Genomic DNA, 22,002 nt, shown 5'->3' with positions numbered 1-22,002 from the left:
ATTATATGTATTTATTGCTTATACATGCACAATTAATTCTTATTTATTAAATTATATATATAAATTAAAAATATAAAATATTTTTAACCGAATCACACCCTTAATAAAGTAGTTAGTTACATTATCTCTCCACTTGAATGGTAATACTAAAAAATTATTATTAATAAAATATTATTTTTCTCAAATTGTCTTATATTTTAAGATAAAAAAATTTATCCAAAATTATTTTATAATTTGAGATCAAGGGAGTATTGATCTAGGATATTTCAAACTTATAGGGATTCAATCAAAGAAGACCAGTTAATTTTAACTGGATGGGAAGATGACATTGCAAATATCGCTAAGAATATACTTCAGGAGCAAAGTTCAAAACAGTGAGTAACGTTTCAATCATACATTACTATTTCTTCTTCTTCTTTTTTTTTTGTATTAACATATATATAGGTATATATATATATATTAAGGGACAGATTGCTTATTAGTAAAAGTTAATGATTCCGTTTGAACAGGCTATACTCGATTCATGTGAAGCTTCAAAGTCTCATGATTCACAAGGTTTCACCAGACTTTGTTCACAAGGTTAAGAACAGATTCAATTTTTGTTGGCATATTTTTAAACTAATTTCTCTTCTAAATAAACCTTATGATATTGAGGGTGATTATTAAAATACTTATTTTCTCATTTTTATCATTTTTCTTCTTCTTCCTACTTGGGTTTGTATTTTTTTAATCTCAGATGGCTCAGGTCTATTCAATTTCTTCTTCTTCTCCTCCCTCTCTTTCTTTATTTCTTTTTAATCTCTTGTTGTTTTTATTTTATTTTTCATTCTTTCATTTTTTTTCTTTTTTTATCTCTCTATTTTTTTTTTTGTCCCCGATCAAATGGCTGATGATACCATATCAAATTTCTTATATTAAATATGCTTAAAGATAGTATACTCCACTAAAATAACTTAAGTCATTTAGATAGATACTTCTTAAACTGATATATTTATGATATATCTTTTAATATTTAGATATGAGACTTTTTTTACATTCTAATAATGATATCATTGTTGATATAGAATTTGGTATCAGAGCTAAATTGTTTGGTGGATGAATTACTAAAACGAGGGCTTGAAAATCTCGAGAAGGAGTACAATCATGTACAAACTCAACTTGAGAATAAGTGATCTATACACTCATTTTTTTACATGATAATTTTAAAATACGAAACTTTTTTTTTGAAAAAAAAAAATTCAATTTTAAAATGTTTACGAAATGAAATCGAGAAGTGGGAAGCATTCTGGTCAAGCTCACAGCAAACAAAGGGAATTATCTGATGAAAGGAAAAATGAACTACCCAAAAAGAATAATGCTCGTAGTTTCTTAGAAGTTGAAGGTAATTTTTTTTCCTTTTTGCATTTAATTAATAAATGTCCGTCATTAAAAATTAAAATTGATTTGATCTATTATGTAATTGAAAATTATAATTATATTGATAAATTGAGAATATGATCTAATAGACAAGACGGTGTTTTTGACGAATCTAATTTTTACATTTAATGAGAGTTCATGATAAATAAGAAATTTATATATCATAATATCCTTGGAATAAACTGTTCTTTCTCAAATATTTGAGCTAGGATATTGATAATCTTCTACCGTGCATTAATTCAAAGATGAAAAGAGTAGGACACTATAGTTATCAATCTTCAATATGGATCCTCTGAAATAATACTTTAAAAAAAGATAAATTAGATAAATATATAGAAATAAATTCATGGGGTCCTACTTGTGCATGTGGGAATGACAAAAGTGGAGGCCTTCGGTCACGAGTTTCACATTAGAGAGTCTCATAAGTGGTGTAATGTTTATAAGTGTAAAGAGCTCTCCTACCCAACAAACTAGTGTGTTGGGGGGTGGCACCACTTCCTTTGAGCTTGTAGTTTTTGAAAGGGCCTTCCACAGAGGATTCTGACTAGCTGCGGCTAAGTAAAGTGCAGTGGAGTGATAGCTATTGAGATTATAGGTTTGGGGGTACTCCTACTAGGCTAGTCTTTTAGGATGGGCTCTCTCTTTAAGCTTGTGCTCATAACATTAATGCTTTTGTTAAGAGGCTAGTGTTATTGAAAGGGCTACCCATGGAATGTTTTAACTAGCAAGAGGCTGAGTGTTAGAGTAGAGCTGCTGGAGACATTGGCTCTCTACAGAGGTGGCATTGACGTAAGTCCCATATCAAGGAACCTCACAAGTAATAATGTAGGGTTTATAAGTATGAAGGGCTCATCTACCTAACAAACTAGTCTATTAGGTGGTGGTACTACTTCTTTTGAGCTTGTAGTTTCTAAAAAGGCCTCCCACTGAGGATTTTGATCGGCCATGGCTAGGTGAAGTGCCATCAAGATGGAGCCTCTAAGCTTATAGGTTTGGGGCACTCCTACCAGACTAGTCTTTTGGGATGAATTCTTTCTTTAGACTTGTGATCACCCCACCTCTCTTGTTTATCTCTTTCTATTTCACCATAAATACTTTAGAAGATCCTAATAAGGTGAGTTCAACTTGTGTGTGTGCATGTATCTCATTACTTTTTGAGCTAATTAATTTCTTTTTCCTTCAGAGTTCATAGCGAAATTCATGAGCTGGTACAAGAGTTCATCTTTAAAAGGTGATGATACATAAGTGCAATTTGATGTGTCAGAGTATTTACAGCAGCTTGTTGTATTATAGTTCATAAAAAAAAAACGCACATTTGTGTTTTTGTATCCATCTATGTATGTGTATATATATATATATATTAAGAAACTTTGTGTATGTGCGTACACACACACACAGAAAGAGAGAGAGAGAGAGTTTGAATGGCTTTGTTTGTGAACAAATAATTCTCAAATAACATGTGCTGTAAAATTTATATATAACTTACTTATCGTTAATATATATATGTGTTTTTGAATTTGTTTAACCGCTTCGTTCCTTCAAATTTAGGATTTTGAATATATGTAATCATATCTTCGGTGCATACAATAATGTGAAAAAATTATTTCTAAATATTTGAACAGGATACAATGATCTCCCTTTTGTTTTACTGAGATTACATATTCAATTCATGTCCCTTCATGAGCCCTTGTACGCCCTCTACAATAAACTGGTCAACTTACGAAAAAGATTATTAACTTTTGTCATCATGAAATCAGGAAGCTACGGCTACACTCAACACTTTCTCATAAATAATAAATATTAGTTAGAAGCTTTAGATCTGAAACGAATTGATAATATAATTTTTATATCTTTAGTAAAACTTTGATACCTAAAAGAATGACTTCTAAACTATTCCCTACGGTCCTAATTGTATTATAAAGTTATAAAACCCTATTTAATTTGAATATAGGATAAAAATGTAGGAGTTATTTTTTTAAAATATTCCCCTTCTTAATTTCACCGAGTTGTATTCCTAAACACAGTTTATTATAGTTTTAAATTTTAGTGAACAGTAAATTAAAAAGTTAAACATGTTTTACAAGTTTAAAGACATTAAGTATCCTTCCTTAAGAATAGTAAGATTGGCTAACTTTGCCCCGTGATTAGGATCCAATCAAAAAATCATAATTAGTAGTTTAGTTTTAGTACCTCGTTAGGGCATCCCTACAATTCAAATGCATAATTGTGGTTCCTACACTATTTTAAATTTTTTAATGAAAAATATCTTTAAATTTACGAATTGTAAGAATTTAGTTAAATTTAGGGGGCAGATGACAACCATGAATGAGATGTTCCGCTGCACGAAATTTAACGATGCCCTGACAAGTTGGGTTATGTTTGGTTCAGACACAGAAGAAACAGTCAGAAAATCAAGTTGGATGACATAGTCAAAATAAAAATAAAAAACAAAGAAAGAAAAAAGAGGATCCCATATAAACTAGCATGATAGTAGGGCCCAGTTGAAACAAATTAATTGTAATAATTTTATAAATACCTTTGACCCAGTCAATTACCTCTATTCTAAAGTATAAGAGATTTTTTTAAAGAGATTTGGCATTTCAAAGTTACATAGATGACATTTTGAAAAAATTATATTTTATTAATAATATTTTTTTCTATATTACTATTCTCATTATATTCTTTTTTTTTAATATTCTTTCATAAATAAATATTAGATGAAGTGTACTTTTAAAAGTTTAAATTTATGTTTTTTAAAAAAATAAAGTTATAAAGTATATTTAATGAATTTTATCAGTATATGTAATATTATTTTAAATATTTTATAATTTGAGACGGATAAAATATTTAAGATGGATATGAGGAAATATCACTCGAGGCACTGAGTCATTTTCTTAAAAGTTGGGTTATGTTTGGTCTTGCAGATGGAGTGGCGAACTGAAATTTGGATTCCTGTTCACAGATGTGACTATATTTAATACCTAAATATGTCTTGTACAAAATTACATTTAATAAGAGGGCACCTATATGTAATAAAAAAAAGTGCCAAAATGTGTGATACAGTAAAAAATGAAGAGAAGAGGGATTCATTGTACTTTCTCCTATAAAACAAAGTTAATCAACTTTGGACTTATTAAAAGATGTTAGTTATATTCCTGAAATTGTAATATATATATATATATATATAACTTTTTAATTTTACCCATATTTACAATTAACAATCATAAAAAATAGTTGGTTAGAAATTCGAACCATAATAAAATTATGACACTTGATTCGGCCCGTGCACACACATTAAATTTTGCATGAAAGGTTATATATTATCCCAAGGGGAGATTCACCATGCATGCATTTGGAAAAGGAAACCAAACTTGCTTGATAAAGCAAAAGGACTTGGATTTGGTGACTGTAGGCATCAAACAACTGTTGAAATCTATATTAATGGTGCAAATAAACTCATTCATTTATTAATTTTAAGTAAAGTATGAATTTAGAATTATTGATTAAGATTTTAATGGTTTAGATGATGCAATCACCCAGTGCTTGTATTAAATATATAAGCATTATATTGATAATACTCCAATGTAAATTATTAAAATGAGGAGTATTTTTTTTCAAAAAAAAAAGACAATTTACATTATTTTTTACATACAACTAATAACTTATATAATTTTCTTAATCTACATGAATTAGATAGTTAATTAACTCCAATATTAAAAATTGGAGAGAGTAATTTTTTTTTAGTTAATATTACTCCACTTTTAAGTATAAGAGAAAAATTAAATAACCAACTCACACATTTTAAGAAACTTAGTTAAGTATAATAATAATAATAATAATAATAATAATAATAATAATAATAATAATAATAATAATAATAATAATCATAATCATAATCATGTCTGAAATTAAAAAATTAAACTAAAGTATCCCTTCAATAAATTTGTTAATAAGCATCAAATTTATGAGAAATAATCTGAAAATAATATGTGATAAATATTTCTTAAAACCCATGGTTTTACTTATAAAAAAAATACATATAAGAATTTCTCTTATAATTTTTTTTTAAAAAAATGAACGGAGTAGCTATGACGAAGTCAATTACGAAGAAAGTGGGACCTCCAACGGTCAACAACTTTAAAAGAGGGATTCATTCATTCTGGCATCCAGTTGTATCGCAATTTTCGGGATGGAAACCAGCTAGCGTTAGTACATTAGATCTTTCTTTTTCCTTCAGAGTTCATAGCGAAATTCATGAGCTGGTACAAGAGGTCATCTGCAAAATGTGATACATAAGTGCAATTTGATGTGTTGGAGCATTCACAACAGCTTGTTGTATTATAGTTCATAAATAAAACGCACATTTGTGTCTTTGTATCCACATATATGTATATATATGTGTGTATATACATATATATAGAGTTTGAACTTGGAATGGCTTTGCTTGTGAACAAACGATTCTCAAATAATATGTGTTGTAAAATTTGTTAATATGTGTTTTTGAATTTGTTTAACCGCTTCGTTCCTTCAAATTGTAGGATTTTGAATTTATGTAATCATATCTTCTGTGCTGACAATAATGTGAAAAAATTATTTCTAAGTATTTGAATAAAATACAATGATCTCTCTTTTGTTTTACTGATATTACACTTTTAATTAATATCCCTTTATGAGCCCCTGTACACCCTCTACGATGAACTAGTCAACTTACAAAAAAGATTATTAAATTTTCTCATCATGAAATCAGGAAGCTACGGCCATTCTCAACACTTTGTCATAAATAATCAATATTAGTTAGAAGCTTTAGATCTGAAACGAATTGATAATATAATCTTTTTTCCTTAAAGAAAACTTTGATACCTAAAAGAATGACTTCTAAACTATTCCCTCCAGTTCTAATTATATTTTAAAGTTATAGAACCCTATTTAGTTCTGAATATCGGATAAAAACGTAGTAGTTATTTTTTTTTTTTAATATTTCCCCTCTTTAATCTCGCCTACTTGTATTCCTAAACACATTTTATTGTAGTTTTATTTTTAGTGAAGAGTATACCAGAAAGTCAAGCATGGTTTGCAATTTTAATTAAGGATATTAACTACCCTTCCTTAAAAATAGTGGAATTGGTTAGCTTGCCCCATAATTAGGATCCAATCAAAGATCATAATTAGTAGTTTAGTTTTAGTACCTCATCAGGGCATCCCTACAATCCAAAGCATAATTGTGGTCCCTACACCATTGTGTATGAATTTGAATCTTCTATGTTAAATAGAAGCTAGTGAAATTATCTATCACGGCAACACTATTTTTTTTCCCTAAAAAATATCTTTAAATATACGAATACATAATTGTAAGAATTTAGTTAAATTTAGAGGGTAGATGACAACCATGTTCCACTTTTTAAGGGCCTTTTTTTTTGGGTTTAAGACAATGATTTGCATGGGGTGTTACATGGCATGGTTGGGTTTATTTAGGCCTAACACAGAAGAAAGAGCCATAAAATCAAGTTACATGACATAATCAAAATAAAAAAGGAAAAAAAAAAGATTAATTTATAAGGCCTTATAGTTTTACTAGATTTTGAATTAAATCCTTATAGTTTTTTTTTAATAAAGAGTCCTTATAGTTTATTTGATTAAATGTGTTACTTATTGATTGTTAAAGTCCTCAAATTTTTCCTTTATAAAAAAGTGAAATTAAAAAATTTTTTATGTTCATTAGAAGATTATATAATTTTAGAATTAAGTACATAATTTTTATAACGCAAAATTTATATAATAGCTTATGTTTTCAAAATAAATTTTATACATATAGACTTTTCATAAAAATTAATAAAAATAAAAATATTGTATTAGATAAATTTTTTGGCCAAAATATTAGACCAAATTTTCTATATTTTGAAAAAGTTAATTATTCATTAAAGTTAATAATTAAATATTAGACCAAATTTTCTATATTTTCAGTGACTCAATGGTACCAGACTTCGCCTCAACTTCGTTAAGGTGGTAGAGGTTGGAGGTTCGAGTCTGGGGAAGTTCCAAAAGACCCCCGTGAGGGTGGGGTGAGGAATAACTATTTTACCACCAGTGGGAAAGCCGGCAATCATGTGGTGACATGTGTGTTGTCCAGCGCTGGGAAAAGACCCTGGAGAGGCAGTGGTGACCCAGAGGGCTGTTATAGTATTCATGTCGGTTCTTAATATAAAATAAAGCTAGTCAATTTTGAGCTTATTAAGAAATGTTAGTTATATACTTAAAATTATAAAAAATATATATATACCTTTTTAATTTTACCCTTCTTTACAATTAATAACTATAAGAAATTGTTGGTTAGGAATTCAAACCATGATAAAATTATTAGACTTGATTCGGTCCATGCACACACAAAATTTTGCACAAAAAGTTATATATCATGGCAAAGGAAACCAAACTTGCTTGATGAAGGAAAAAGGAGCTAATATTATTATAATAAATTAGAATGTGGATATCGTGAAATATGATATTGATTGTCATACTTTTTATGGTTTATGAATAATATAATTACTCTAACTTTTTATAAATTTTACAAAATACTACTCTCTCTATTTAAAAATATAATATATTTTTAACCGAATCTCACCTTTCAATAAAGTAATTACTTACTTTTAAACTAACCCTATTTTTTTATATTTACTCTTATTAAACACCTGATAATAAATATAAAGTCATTCATCAATAGGGACACTTTTAAAAAAGGCAATGATTACAACTCGAAAGATCAAAAATATTTTACATTTTTTAACATCTAACTTCTCAAAAAATGCCTTACATTTTTTAATAAAGGGAGTAATTTGTAAGTAATATTCATTAATTTGTAAAGCAAAAATTTTTGTATGATGTATAAGCATTATATTGATAACACTCCAATGTAAATTATTAAAAGGAGGAGTATTTTAAAAAAGACAACATACATTATTTTTTACATACAACTAGTAACTTATCTAATTTTTATTAATCTATATGGATTAGTTAATTAATTAAATCCAATATTAAAAATAGGAGAGAGTAACTTTTTTTAATTAATACTACTCCATTTTTAAATATAAGAAAAAAAAATAAAATAACCAACACACACATTACTATAAAAAAACCTTTTTATGTTGCTTTTTTAGGACATTTCACGTTCCTATTGTGGGGGATATAGATTCAGGTGGTATAAAAAGTTTATTTATCTATGTTACTTTTACGTTGCTTTTTGTAAAAAGGGAATGTGGATTCTAGAGAAACTACATCCCTTTTTTACAAAAAGTGACGTGGTTTCTTGTAACAGTCACACCCCCCGAGCCCACTGCTGCGAGTGGTGGACTGGGCTGTGCCACCTCACGGCAACCACCAATGACGCTGCATGTCATGATACATCTTAGTAGCACCGGGATGAAGGGTGTAGCTACTTCGATGTGCCTCATCCAACAATTTCTTTCGAATAGACTCATTGTTAAGAATACACACCCTATCCTTGAAAATCACATACCCATCATCACTAAACTAATAGTCCATTATCTTACCATTCTCGATGTCTTGACTTATTTTTGACAAAATTGGATCTTGAAGCTGAGCATCTCGTATCTCTTTCCAAAATTCATTAGAAATAACCATAGTATTAAGACCATTCAAAGAGAACTTAGTCATACCTAAAGAAGTTTCAACCAAAGATTCCATCAATCTATGCTCCTGAACCATTAAATAGGCTACATGTAAGGTCTTGCGATTAAGAGCATCTGCTACCACATTTGCTTTCCCCGGATGATACTTAAATTCAAAATTATAATCTTTAAGAAACTCCATCCAACATCTCTGTCTCATGTTTAGCTCTTTTTGATCTACCAGGTACTTAAGACTTTTATAGTCGCTCATGACCTTGAACTCTGTTCCATAAAGATAATGACGCCAAATCTTTAACGCAAAGACCACCGCAGCCAACTCGAGATCATGTGTTGGATAATTCTCCTCATGCGGTCTAAGTTGTCTAGATGCATATGCCACTGCCCTCTCATCTTGCATTAGAACACAACCAAGACCCTTATGAGAGGCATCAGTATACACATCATAGGGCTTTTGAGGATCCAAAATTACCAACACTGGAGCTGTTGTTAACTTTCTTTCAACTCAAGAAAAGCTGTCTCGCACTTATCATCCCAGATAAATGGCCTATCCTTCCTTGTGAGTCTAGTCAAAGGCATAGAAATCTGAGAGAAACCTTTGATAAAACGCCGGTAGTAACCTGCTAATCCCAGAAAACTACGAATCTCGGTTATCGATTTTGGTCTCTCCCATTGCATGACTGCTTCAACCTTATATGGATCAACTGCAATACCATTTGCCGACACAATATGTCCTAAGAACCTAACCTCTCTCATCCAAAACTCGCACTTACTGAGCTTGGCATATAGCTTATGATCTCGTAGAAACCTTAGGACAATCCTCAAGTGTTTGGCATGCTGCTCCTCATCTTTAGAGTAGATCAGTATATCGTCAATAAAAACTACCACAAACTGATCGAAGAAAGGCCGAAAAATGCGGTTCATATAGTCCATGAAAACCGCAGGCGCATTAGTCAGCCCGAATGGCATAACCAAAAACTCGTAATGACCATATCGAGTCCTGAAAGCAGTCTTCGCCACATCCTTCTCACTAACCCTCAGCTGATGGTACCCTGAACGTAAATCAATCTTAGAGAAAATTGTGGCACCAACCAACTGATCTAAGAGATCATCGATGCGAGGCAGTGGGTACTTGTTCTTTACCGTAACCTTATTCAACTGCCTGTAATCGATACACAATCTTAAACTACCATCCTTCTTCTTCACAAATAAGACAGGAGATCCCCAAGGAGAAACACTAGGTCTAATAAATCCCTTATCTAACAGCTCCTCAAGTTGCTTCTTCAACTCAGCTAACTCTGAAGGAGCCATTCTATAGGGAGCCTTTGAAATTGGCTGAGTCCCCGGTACCAGGTCAATCGAGAATTCAACCTCACGTTCTGGAGGTAATCCTGATACATCCTCAGAAAACACCTCTGGGAACTCCCTAACAACCTCAATTTCATCCACTATACCTGTTTCAAACCCTTGGGTAGCGAGCACTACCACGTAAGCCTCACAACCCTGCTCAATTAACCTTTCAACTTGTAAAGAAGAAAGAAAACAAGAATGACCAGGGTATTCCTTGATCACCTCCGGTACTTCTACCAAAGTCACTGTTTTAGCTACACAATCTAAGACAGCACCATAAGCTATCAACCAATCCATACCAATAATTAAATCAATCCCTTGCATAGGTAATTTGATCATATTTACCTAAGTCGATTGCCCATTAAAAGTCATCTTACTCCTACACACCACACTGGATCGACCAACCAAACCAGAGGTAGAGGAAACTTCTATATCATGGGGCAACTGGTCAACAGGCATAGCCATTTTATCTAAGCGCTCGACAGAAATAAAAGAATGCGTCGCACCACAATCAAACAAAGCTTCTAAATCGAGGCCACAGATAGAAACCATACCAGTGATTAGATTCGATGACTTCCTAGCCTCCTCCTGAGATACTGTATACACTCTACCAGGAATCACGTTCCTCCGGTCCGAGCTCTCATGTAAATCAGGGCAGTCACGGATCAAATGGCCTAACTTTCCACACTTGTAACAAGCAAAGCAGCGACCAAAATGAACCCTACCACATCTATTGCAAGGTGACCTCGCTGTGCTTAGAATTGGGGCTTGACTGGTCTGTGAAGAACGTGCTGGAGCATTCCCAGAGAAACGAGAACCCCCAGATCTCATATTACCACCCCGATTACCTTGAAATCTTGAACCCTTATTTAAATTTTGATTACCAGAAGCAGAAGAAGACCCGGTTCTAAAGGAGCCACTAGAAGAAGAACCAGAGCTAAAACCCATTCTCTTGGATACACCACTAGTAGGAGCCAACCCAAAAGAAAATCGACCTCGTGTATCCCTACTCCGGCTACTCTCTGTGTCTCGGCCTCGGCGAGCGGCAATCCTCAGACGATTGCACATCTCATCATATGTCGCCTCGCCCAACAAAGATAGCTACTGGCGATATTCTGGCCTCATCTTTTCTAATAACCTCTTTGCTTTCCACTTGCTATCATTAGAAGCCTTCAGATATGTTGAGAACTTAGACAGCTGATTGAATTTTCTCATAAAAGTCTCCTCGTCTAAGTTCCCCTGCTGAAATGCATGAAACTCTGCCTCTTTCTCATCTCTGAAAGCTGGTGGAAAGTGAAAATCATAAATCTTTCTTTAAATTCAGCCCAAGACATAGATCTTCCATCTGTGGGCTTAACAGAATCCCACCAATGCTTGGCTTCACCAACAAGCTGCATCGTAGCCAAGATAACCCTCTGCTCAAATGTACACCTCACAACAGTAAATAAACTGCTCCATCCGATCCAACCACTCCTCAGCTTTCCCATCAAGCATACTACCATCATATGTGGTCGGATTAGAACGAGAGAATTCCTTCCAAGGTTCGGATATGTCATCCTCTCGATTATTAAAACTGGTGTATGAGCTCCCATAATACTAGAAGATCCCTGCCCAGCACTTAGGTCAACATGCTGATCTGGAACAGTATGACTTCTAAGATTTTGCTGTATATCCACCATAACTTCAAGCAGCCTAGCCATGACTGCATCTGTCCCCTGTGGTGGTGATGGAGGTGGAGGCGGAGGCGGAGGCAGAGGAGGTAGAGGTGGTGGTCGTTCCTCATTCCTCGATCTACCCCTTCCCCTTCGAGCCATATTAGAACTGAAAGGTGTACGGCCACAAGCGTACGGACCTTTCTCCCCTCCTAAAGGAACAAACCAGAGAAAGAAAAACAATATTAGTCCAGGTTAGTGGTAGAAGGGAAAGAGCATAAAAGACTCAATGGTATCAGGTTCAGCCTCAACTTCGCTATGTAGGAGAGGTTGGAGGATCGAACCTGGAAAGGCTCCCTTAGCGCAGTGGGTATGGGGAATAACTCCTGAACTACCAGGAGGAAAGCCGGCTTGGTTGCCGTGAGGTGGCACGGCCTAGTCCACCACTCACAGCAGTGGGCTCGGGGGGGTGTGACTGTTACATAAAAGGCGCCTTTTATGTAACAGTCACACCCCCTGAGCCCACTGCTGTGAGTGGTGGACTGGTCTGTGCCACCTCACGCAACCACCAGCCGGCTTTCCCCATGGTAGTTCATGGGTTATTTCCCGCACCCACTACGCTAAGGGAGCCTTCCAGGTTCGATCCTCCAACCTCTCCTACATAGCGAAGTTGAGGCTGAATCTGGTACCATTGAGTCACCTTGACGTACGCAGTCAAGAGATAATATATATACAGTTGGGAACCCATTTAAAAGGTGCTAGAAAATGGGAATTGCATTCGCTTATTAAAGTCAGGAACAATCTTGACCTTTTATTTTAGCCTTATTTGATTCATGCTGTCTGGTTTAAATTAATTTTTTAAATATTTTAATACTATATTTATTAATATAAAAAATATAAAAAATTTTAATATATCAGTTCATTATCAATCTGTATGATACAAATTTAATCCAGCAATCCAATTTAATATTAAAAAATTTATAATTTTACAATTTAATTACACAGATAGACTCTATACAATTTAAGTATAATTTAGATGATTTAATTTAATATTAAAAGATTTATAAATTTTATAAATTAATCATTTACATATACTTTAAATAATCCAGATTTAATATTAAATTTTTATATTTTCGTTTTATTAAATATAATATTAAAAATATTTAAAAATTAATTTAAATGAATGGATTGACTAAATTAAAATGAAAGGTTAAAATTGCTCTTATGTTAATAACATTCGGTGCACCGAAATGCAACATGGGACCTCTAACGGTACAAAACGTTGAAGAGAGGGGATTCATGGTGGCCTCCAGGTGGCAAAAAATGGTATGACGACAAAAGCCCCGCAATTTTCGGAATGGAAACCGGGTAACGTCAGTACATTAGATCTTTCTAGATCCACCAATATCCAACCCTAATTGTTGAACTCCACTTGCACTGTAGTAACAACTCTTAAAACGGATTTATTTAATTAATTATTACATAACAAAAGATTCACATGCGCACTCCCCATTCATGTGGGATCGCCATCCTTCCCATCCAGTATTGCTTTATTCTTGGAATATATTTCCAAGCTCACCTACCAATCAACCTCTCTCAATACAGAACAAGCACCATTAGCCTTTAATATTTTTTTTTTAATATATCTATAATGTTTCTCCTTTTCAATTTTATTTTTTATTTTTTATTATGTTTTTTATATAAAATAAAAGACGTTTTTGGTATCTTTATGTTCAAATTATTTGTATTTTTTATGATTTTTTTTTAAAAAATATCACATATATATCTTTTTATTTTTAAAAAACTAAAAAAAATATAAATTTTTATCATTTTAAAATATTAAAATATTCTTATTTTATATAAAAGTTAATTATTTAAAAAAATAAAATTAAAAATTGAGATATTACAATAGATATTAAAAAAGGAGGCGTGGAGGGCCCTAACCCCTGTTATAAGGCAGCTTCACTACTTCTCAGTGCTCATTTTAAGCTCCCTGTTCTCTGTACCCTTCTTGACGACTAGCCTTCAGCACCCTCCATTGTTCATGGCTCCCCAAAACCACCATCATCTTCGTGATCATGATCCCATGGATCCTGATCAGAAGTTCATAGAGAGCTTCATCGAAGCTTCAAAGAAAGAGCTTGAGTTTGATCTCAAATATCCAGTCTCTCACACCTAGATCTGGTTCGGAAACACCTGGGACTGTCTGTACTGGAAGATTTAGCGCTTTCTTCAGATCCTCCATCATCGTTCCAGTTACTCCATCAAATCATCGCTCAATTGGCTTCTCGTCATGGCGGTTCAGAGCAGCATGTGCCTCCACTTTGGGAAGATCTGATCAAAATGGTCATTCATGATCCTCAAGTTATTAATGAGGAGCCTGCAAATGCATCACTTGGTATGGTTTCTTCCCACAATTTACTTACTCGTGTTTATATTGTTAGATCTGTTGATTTTGGTTCTTCGTATGAACAAAATCTAATCTTTGGTTGACTTACACAACCAGCCAGCCCAATTTTGCATATATTATGCATGATTGTTCTAGCATAATGTGTTCAAAAGGGCGATCTTCGGAGCCATGGAGACTCACCTCAGAGAGGCATGAGGACTGATATGCTGCTACATCTATTTCTCATTGCTGAGAGAGAGACTAGCACAGTAAATGCATAATGTCAAATGTGCTCTTCGTTTGAAATCTTTCTAATTTGAAGATCTAAAGTAAAGCTTTGATCTTTATCTTGAAAGATACGCGCGCGCGCGCGCGCGCGCGCACTTTCTTTGGCTGGCCTTCTATTGTTTTGTATGGTTTCTTAATTCGGCTGATATTTATAATGCTAGCTCTTGCTGCTGTAGATGCATACCATACTAGAATTTTACTCTAATTTATTTGTCTTTTTACCTCTTTGGCGCTATATAGTGCCGGTCAAATAGTTTTTATTATTTAAGAATAAATCGTTTTATACATCTTCTAGTTTAGCCAGATATTCGAGAAACTAGCTAAGGATAGGTAGGTGGCAATAAGGTGGGTTAGAGCGTGCATAAAAATTAGGGTTCAAATCCTTACCTTAAATTCACTTATGAATTTGCCTAACCATTAAAAATTGGTTTGAATATAGCCAGTACTTGAGATTTAGTTTATCTCGGGCTCATATGCTAAGAGTGGAACCAGGTATGGTGCAGGTAGCCAAGAGATAAATCCTCTTCATGTGAAAAAAAAAAAAAATTGAATTTAGTATTAAACTTGTATATATATATATATATATTGCATGTGTCTCTGTTTTTCTATTTTCGTATATACAGATCTTTACCATGCATAACTTATTATACCCCAACTTATTTAATTTTATATGGTTTTACTGTGAAAAAAAAATAGTTTGACTATTTGACTATTTTTTTACATCTTTTCTCACACACACAAAACTTAAGTTTAAAATATATGTATTGAATTAGTTTAATTATGAAAATGATATATGTGTAAGCTTAAAAAATATTTATCTATTTAGAGACAAGACTTGAAAGCAAAGACCGCAAACACACCCTTACTATACACATATATACATATATACATTTGCTGTACTTGCATATTTATCAATTATCACTCATATATGACTTAATTACACGACAGAAAATTTTGTTGTTAGTATTTCACACACACACACATATGGCAGCTATTACTTTCGTGCTCCTACATATTTACGAATTATATGATTTTTTTTTTATTCAAGATACTGATACTTAACAATGCCACAGCTAGGATTCTTTGAAGCATATCCATCTCTAAAGAGATGAGAGACAGAGAGAGGGTGCCACTTAGGATTCCTCTCTATTTCTCTCTCACTCTATTTTAACTTCAAAGTATCCAGATAACATCAGTGCATCAGTACTGCAAAAACACACCTTCTCGGATAAAGCATGGACTTTGACTAAAGGCCTGCAAAAGGAGAAGAGTACTCAATTCCTCCAATGGAGAAGCAAACTCTCAGTCTCATCCTCGGAACTGATCCTTCAGATGTTTCTGCTACCAGCTTCTCTTCAGTCAAATATAATCTCCTCTTCTGATGATCTCTACCTAAATGATTGCATTCATACACACTAACTAGTTTCCTCTCTCAGTCAATATGCTGCTCCAGCTGATGAATCAAGGTAATTTTTTTTGAGTTTATCTGTATCCTGATAAGAAATGACACATATGGCAGTGAACTTTTAGGCTTTTAGCTCCTGTAAAACTGAGGTAAGCGGTGTTCTTTATTATCTTTCACATGTTTTGCATGTCAACCAGAACTAGCTAGTTATTTTTTCAGTAATGATTATTTGTCTTAACATTTGTCAATTTTTATACCCCATGATATTCTTATCCTTTTAATAGTGACTTTAGTATATTACATTGCCATCATTGTTCTGCACGTCTGTTTAGTTATTCTTTGCATCTACAGGATCTAAGCTGAAGGAGCCAGAGCGTCTCGTCGTCCATGGAGAGCGAACTCCAAATCTTAATGTCGCCATAGTCAATTCGAATCATTCCCATAATTTGCCCTCAACAAGACCTATCACAAACAATTCTAGTAATGCTGTTACTCTTCCAAAACCCTCCTGTGTTCACCCGAAATCCAAGTCCAACAAGTTAATCCTACGAGGACTGATAATGTTACCCTCCATGGAAAGTGATAGTTTCACCATTGATATGCCCTTGACCCCTTCTGCATCACCACCATACGAAGATAGCAAACAAGGATTCACAAATTTTGCTGCCGAACATCTGGGTGCTCTTACAAATCTTGTTTCATCAAGAGATAAACATAATTACCAGGCTATGATTTATACTGTGGTGGGTTGTTTTGCACTTGCGTTCCTTATTTCTTCAGCTAAGAAATGGCCAACCATCGCGAAGAAGATGCAAAAAGCCGAGTTTTCTGATCGGTTTGTTTGGGTTCTTGGGAATAATGGGTATGCTTTTTGCCTGCAAGTATCACGTGGTGGTTCACTGTTTCTGCCTTCCTTGTTTGCTTGTTGATGTTTGCTGTTGAAACTTTGATTAAGTGACCGAGCAGTTGAATTCATTTCTATGGAGTTTGAACTTGCGCACGTGTTACTTTGAATAATGTTAGTAACCATTGTGGTTGCCCTGCTTGTCTATTTCTTGGATTTTCGTGTAATGCTAATTTATATATAGAAGGGAAAACGATGATGAAAAGTCCCTTCGTTGTTGCTTATTCAATATTTTCATTTTATTAATACTTGTTCTTTTAAGATATAAAGCCATGATATGATTTGCGAAGCCATGAGTAGTTATTTTGAATTTCATATCTAAGTTAGGTCAGGTGTACATGCACTCTCAGATTTGAGAGACGAATAAATTATTCCGTCCTGAGTCTGACTCCTAATGGTAGGTCCTCGTCCTATAAAACAGAAAAATCTAGATTTGACGTCGTGGCTTGAAAAATGGTCCGAAAGAGCAGGGCATGTGTTCTTGTTGTTGGCTAGAACTTCTAGAAGTTCTCAGGGGAAGGATCTCAAGGGAGGTTCGAGAAAAAAGAACAGTCATGCATGAGAATACAACAGTGGAGGGGAATTTTTCCTGAAACAATATATATATATATATGTTTGTCGCAATTAGTACAATTATTTTGAGAGAAGGAGGTGGGGAGAGAACGGTACTTAGCTTAGCCTCACCTATTAAATGAGACCCACTATTGTATGTCCTCATCTTCCTTTAGTTGCATGAACTACATAATTTAAAAAGAACTCCAGTCTCAGCCTCTCAGTGTACCACTTCTTGTGCAACGTTCTTGTTAAACTCGCAAGGCGCTGTTCTTGCTAGTTGCTGTTATATATTGTCTTGTCTGTCCCCGTGCATGGCCCACGCATCTCAAGGTCTTTCTTCTTTCTTTCTTTCTTTCTTTGTTTTGTTTTGTTTTGTTTTTGTTTGTTTTTTGATTCCATGGGCCAGCTAAATTTATGCACTCATATGAAGTCTTGTATCATGACATCCATCACGCACCATCGCATAGCATCAAGTTTCTTTTTCCTTTTTTCGATTGATGTCAGTTAAAGTTGTTGGATCTAGATTAAAGTATGAGAAGGGAATCTATATAAGTTTATTAATAGTATTGAATACCCGGCTGGTGAATGAAAACCAAGCCTGTGTTAATACTACGTACTACATATTTTCCTGGAAAACACTTGCCATTGTTAGGAATAATCCATGTGATAATTATCTTATCCAATGTAAACTGCACACTGTGATGAATTTGCCAAATAGTAGTTTTTTTGGTAAACATAAAGGGTAGGTTCTGAAGATATATAAAATAAGAGATTATCTCTCCTGAAACATTGAAACATTGAGAGTGAGAGACAAATTTCTTTTAACTAAATTGCTATCATATGATTGTAATTAATGATACACACGTGTTTATTAATGGTATGGACTCATGTCTACGAAGAAATTATTTTATATAATGACCCAGGTTATATTTATAAATTTAAAAAATAGTAAGATAAATTTATTGTACTTTTATCAATTGTTGAAAATGTAATAAGATGTGCTGTTGGTTTAGTGAAAGTTCTCTTCATCCTTGCTTATCAGGGAATTTTCATTTTGGTTGTCCGATAAATTACCATTTTTGCCCTTCAAATATATTGACAGGCTATTGCAAATCAGGGGAGTCACGCATCAGTTTTTTGTCCCTTTCACTCTTTCCGTCTTCAGCTTCGAAGGTTCCAGAGCAAGGAGACCGTGCGAGAGTGAGAGAATGAGAGCTTCGGACCATCGCCTCCACCCTCTCAATTTTTGCCGTCGCCGGTGCTGGGACTGTCGCCGTGAATCTTCTACGCACGGCATCTTCAAGCTTCTTCCTTCTTCAAATGAGAGCGCAGGCGTCGACAGTGGTTCTCCTGGCCGTGTGGTTGTGGGTGTTCGGATTTTCTTCTCCTTTCCCCTCCATCGTTATTTTTCCGTCGCTGCAAGGAGTTCTGGCAACATCACAGTCGGTCTTCTCCCCTGTTCTGTGCTTGCCAAGAACTTGTGCTGCTGTGGAGGTCATTTTCTTTCCTCTCACCTGTTCAGTGTGAGCTTCGATCTCTCCTTTCCTTCTCCATGATTGGTTGATGATATGAGGTATAGAAGAAAACCCCTCTTCCCATTTGTCGTTCTGTGTGTGCGTGTGAATGCCATGTGATTTAGGTGATGATTTTTTTTTTTCTGCTGTGAGTTTTGGATAGGGATGAGAAACTGATTCAAGGTAAAATTTATGGTGTTGAGAGCTATATAATAATAGGTAGATTGAAACTTTTCCGTGAATTAAGGCTTATTTTTCTGTTGAAGGAATGAAATTTGGTAAGCTAGAATTATTCAAATATTGATATTAGAGTTAGAGAATGATTTGTTTATTGAACCAATGAAAATTGGGAAGCTAATTAATTTATATATTTATGTTAAAGGATTTTGGGAATTGGAAATAGGATAGGAGAAATCTTGCTAATAATAATTTGTGGTTTAATGCTCAAGTGTTCGATAAAATGATTAAGTGAGAGTTTTGTTATATAATGGCTTGATATATCTGACCATTATATTGCTGATTAAATAAACCATCATTAGAAGAAAATTTCTCTTTAGTAGAAGTTGGAAGTTGAGAAGTTCAAACATTAATATAGGACAACTTTTGACAAAGAATTGAGGAGGAAAAGAACTTGGTCTTATGGTCTAAGTATTGTTCAAAATAAAAAATGTTTAATAGGATAGTTGGGGAAAAAAAAAAGAACTGGAGATTTCATATTTAACTTAGTTTAGATGAAGAATTTTGATTATAAAACTATTGTGACTTTAACTTGAGAATTGCGGACAAATTTGATGATTATAAAAGTTATATGTAGACAATTGGATGTTTAATGTAGTATTTGAGAAATATTGGAGTTAAGATTTATCTATTCTACTCCTTTGAATTAATTTGGATTGTAGATTTTGAGTTGTAATGTATGACATGTATATATATAATAGTTTTGAAGGAATTGATTGATGAAGAGTATAAGTTGGATTGATTTAATAACATAGTGACTATGGTGTTGTTATTATTGAACAGGGAATTTGGAGAAAGGAAATCTCAATTGAAGTAGTAAGGAAGAGTTGATTGAAGTCTTGAGAAATGAATTCTAATACTTAGGTACACTATAGGTAAGTGGATAACGTCCCAACTGATTTATCAATAAAAATTCTTTTTTCAAATATTTTTTTACATAGATCATTTAATAATAATTATATTATATATTTAATACTTTTTTAATTAATTATTTTTTTCTTGGGGAAATTATAAAGAGATGTTGAAGAATATTTGAATTATGACATTTGTATGTATTTTTCCTTATGACGGCTACTTTCAAAAGTGATAGATTATTTTTATCAACTTTAGCTGTTTTTAGGTTACTTAATAAATGTCAAACATAGATATTAGTTACGAAATTTTATTTTGATAAGTTTTTTTCTTTATGCTCAAAATTCTTCATGTGAGTTTGACTTTTAGAATGAGAACTATATTTTTATAGTGATAATTTTCTCACATGTTTGAAAATGAAATTAGAAGGGATATTATGCAGAACACTGATTGCTAATGGTAGTTCCATTAGCCCTTGGCGTGCCATAGATAATGACTAAGTAATTTGATTTTCATGAGTTTTGTTTTCACGTTTGTTATTCATAGATCTTGTACTCACGTTTGTTTTCATATCTTCAAGTCGTGTTTGGTTAGTATTACTCTTATGGACCGTGTGTCCATATTTGTAAATTATTCTGATAAATTTTCAAAATATAAATTTTTTTAAATTAACTAATGATTTCATATTCTAAAAGTTTTTAATTTATAAATGTTATTATTTTTACTTATTTATTTAATCCAATTGACTTGTCAAGATTAAATATTAGAGCTACTTCATCAGTAAAGATCTAAAGATTCATTTTACTAAACTTGTATAGATTTTTTTAAAAAAAATTAAAAGTACAAATTTTTATTATATTGAATTCTTTTATTTTTAATTTTCATAACTGTTGTAAATTATTCATTTTAATGTTGCAAAATTTTATGGTTGAAATGTTATTCACTAGAAAGTATTTGTTTGATCTCATATAGTGCAACTGATAGTGTGCGTCTTGCTAACCACTGAAGGACTTTTGGCTAGTGAAGATTTGTTTTGTAATACCTCTTTTAATATAATTAAGCAATTTATGTATTATGTTTTGAAAATATGATTAGGTGCTCCAAATATACTATAATTAGGATCTTCATTTGATTATCTTTATTGTTGGTTTACTATCAAGAATTGAGCTCTTGATTATTTTGTGTAAAAATATTGTTGTACAATTTTTAGGAGATCCTATCTTAAGGAAAAGTTCTGTGGCAACTTTTACAAAAATATATTATTTTTATTATTCACACTAAAAATGGGTTGATTGGCTGTCAAATGTTTTGATGATTTAGAAATTAGAGTTTCTTAAGTTGAGATGTTTCAGGATATGGATTTTTGTTTTTATATTTCGTGTCGGTCATGCCTTATTTTCAGGGCGTGACACTTTGGGCTCTCAAAAAAGTCATCATGTCACCGAGCCCCTTTACTTATTTTGTTATAAACTTTCACTTGGTTTATATACTATTCTATCATTAATGGTAGTTAGAGTGAAAAAAATCATACGTATAAAGACTCATTACCTTTATATGCATCTTTCTCTCTCCCACTCATCGCCTTCAATAAGCCTATATATATATGTATGTATGTATGTATGTATGTATGTATGTATGCCATTTCTGGATAAAGACTCATTATTTTTCGATAGAATTAGTTAAAATTTCATACAGTTGTATACATAAAAGATATTATGGCAAACATAACCTAGTTGACAACTAAAACCTGCTGTAGTTTAGGTCTGAACATGCACAGCCATGTAGCTTTCTTTTACATCAAAG

General features: G+C 33.0%; 1 protein-coding gene across 4 annotated transcripts; it reads left to right on the top strand.

Moving 5' to 3' along the window:
* Positions 1-16,167: 16,167 nt before the first annotated feature.
* On the top strand, positions 16,168-21,751 carry LOC129288037 (uncharacterized). 4 transcript variants are annotated; one of them, XM_054924358.1, is made up of 3 exons: positions 16,168-16,999; positions 18,762-19,119; positions 20,131-21,751. In XM_054924358.1, the coding sequence occupies exons 1-3, from the start codon at positions 16,698-16,700 to the stop codon at positions 20,176-20,178; spliced, it is 708 nt and encodes a 235-aa protein (XP_054780333.1). In that variant the 5' UTR covers positions 16,168-16,697; the 3' UTR covers positions 20,179-21,751. The 4 variants fall into 4 exon arrangements, with proteins under 4 accessions (XP_054780333.1, XP_054780331.1, XP_054780329.1 ...); XM_054924356.1 differs by having other exon boundaries at positions 18,714-19,119; XM_054924354.1 differs by having other exon boundaries at positions 18,699-19,119.
* The last annotated feature ends 251 nt before the right edge of the window (positions 21,752-22,002 follow it).

The sequence above is a fragment of the Prosopis cineraria genome, unplaced genomic scaffold (assembly GCF_029017545.1).
Source record: "Prosopis cineraria cultivar Desert tree isolate PC_DT_omini unplaced genomic scaffold, ASM2901754v1 PC12, whole genome shotgun sequence".
Taxonomy (NCBI): Eukaryota; Viridiplantae; Streptophyta; class Magnoliopsida; order Fabales; family Fabaceae; genus Prosopis; species Prosopis cineraria.
Note: the sequence above shows the minus strand (reverse complement) of the source record. Positions and strands in the feature narration are given on the sequence as shown.

What these genes read in the sequence shown, in the direction of transcription:
- LOC129288037 (XM_054924354.1), top strand. Translation starts at nt 16,698, where the DNA reads ATGTTACCCTCCATGGAAAGTGATAGTTTCACCATTGATATGCCCTTG. An exon ending in TGGGTTCTTGGGAATAATGG is followed by an intron (nt 17,000 to 18,698) that starts GTATGCTTTTTG and finishes ATATATTGACAG; the next exon opens with GCTATTGCAAATCAGGGGAG. An exon ending in TTTCCTCTCACCTGTTCAGT is followed by an intron (nt 19,120 to 20,130) that starts GTGAGCTTCGAT and finishes ATTATTGAACAG; the next exon opens with GGAATTTGGAGAAAGGAAAT.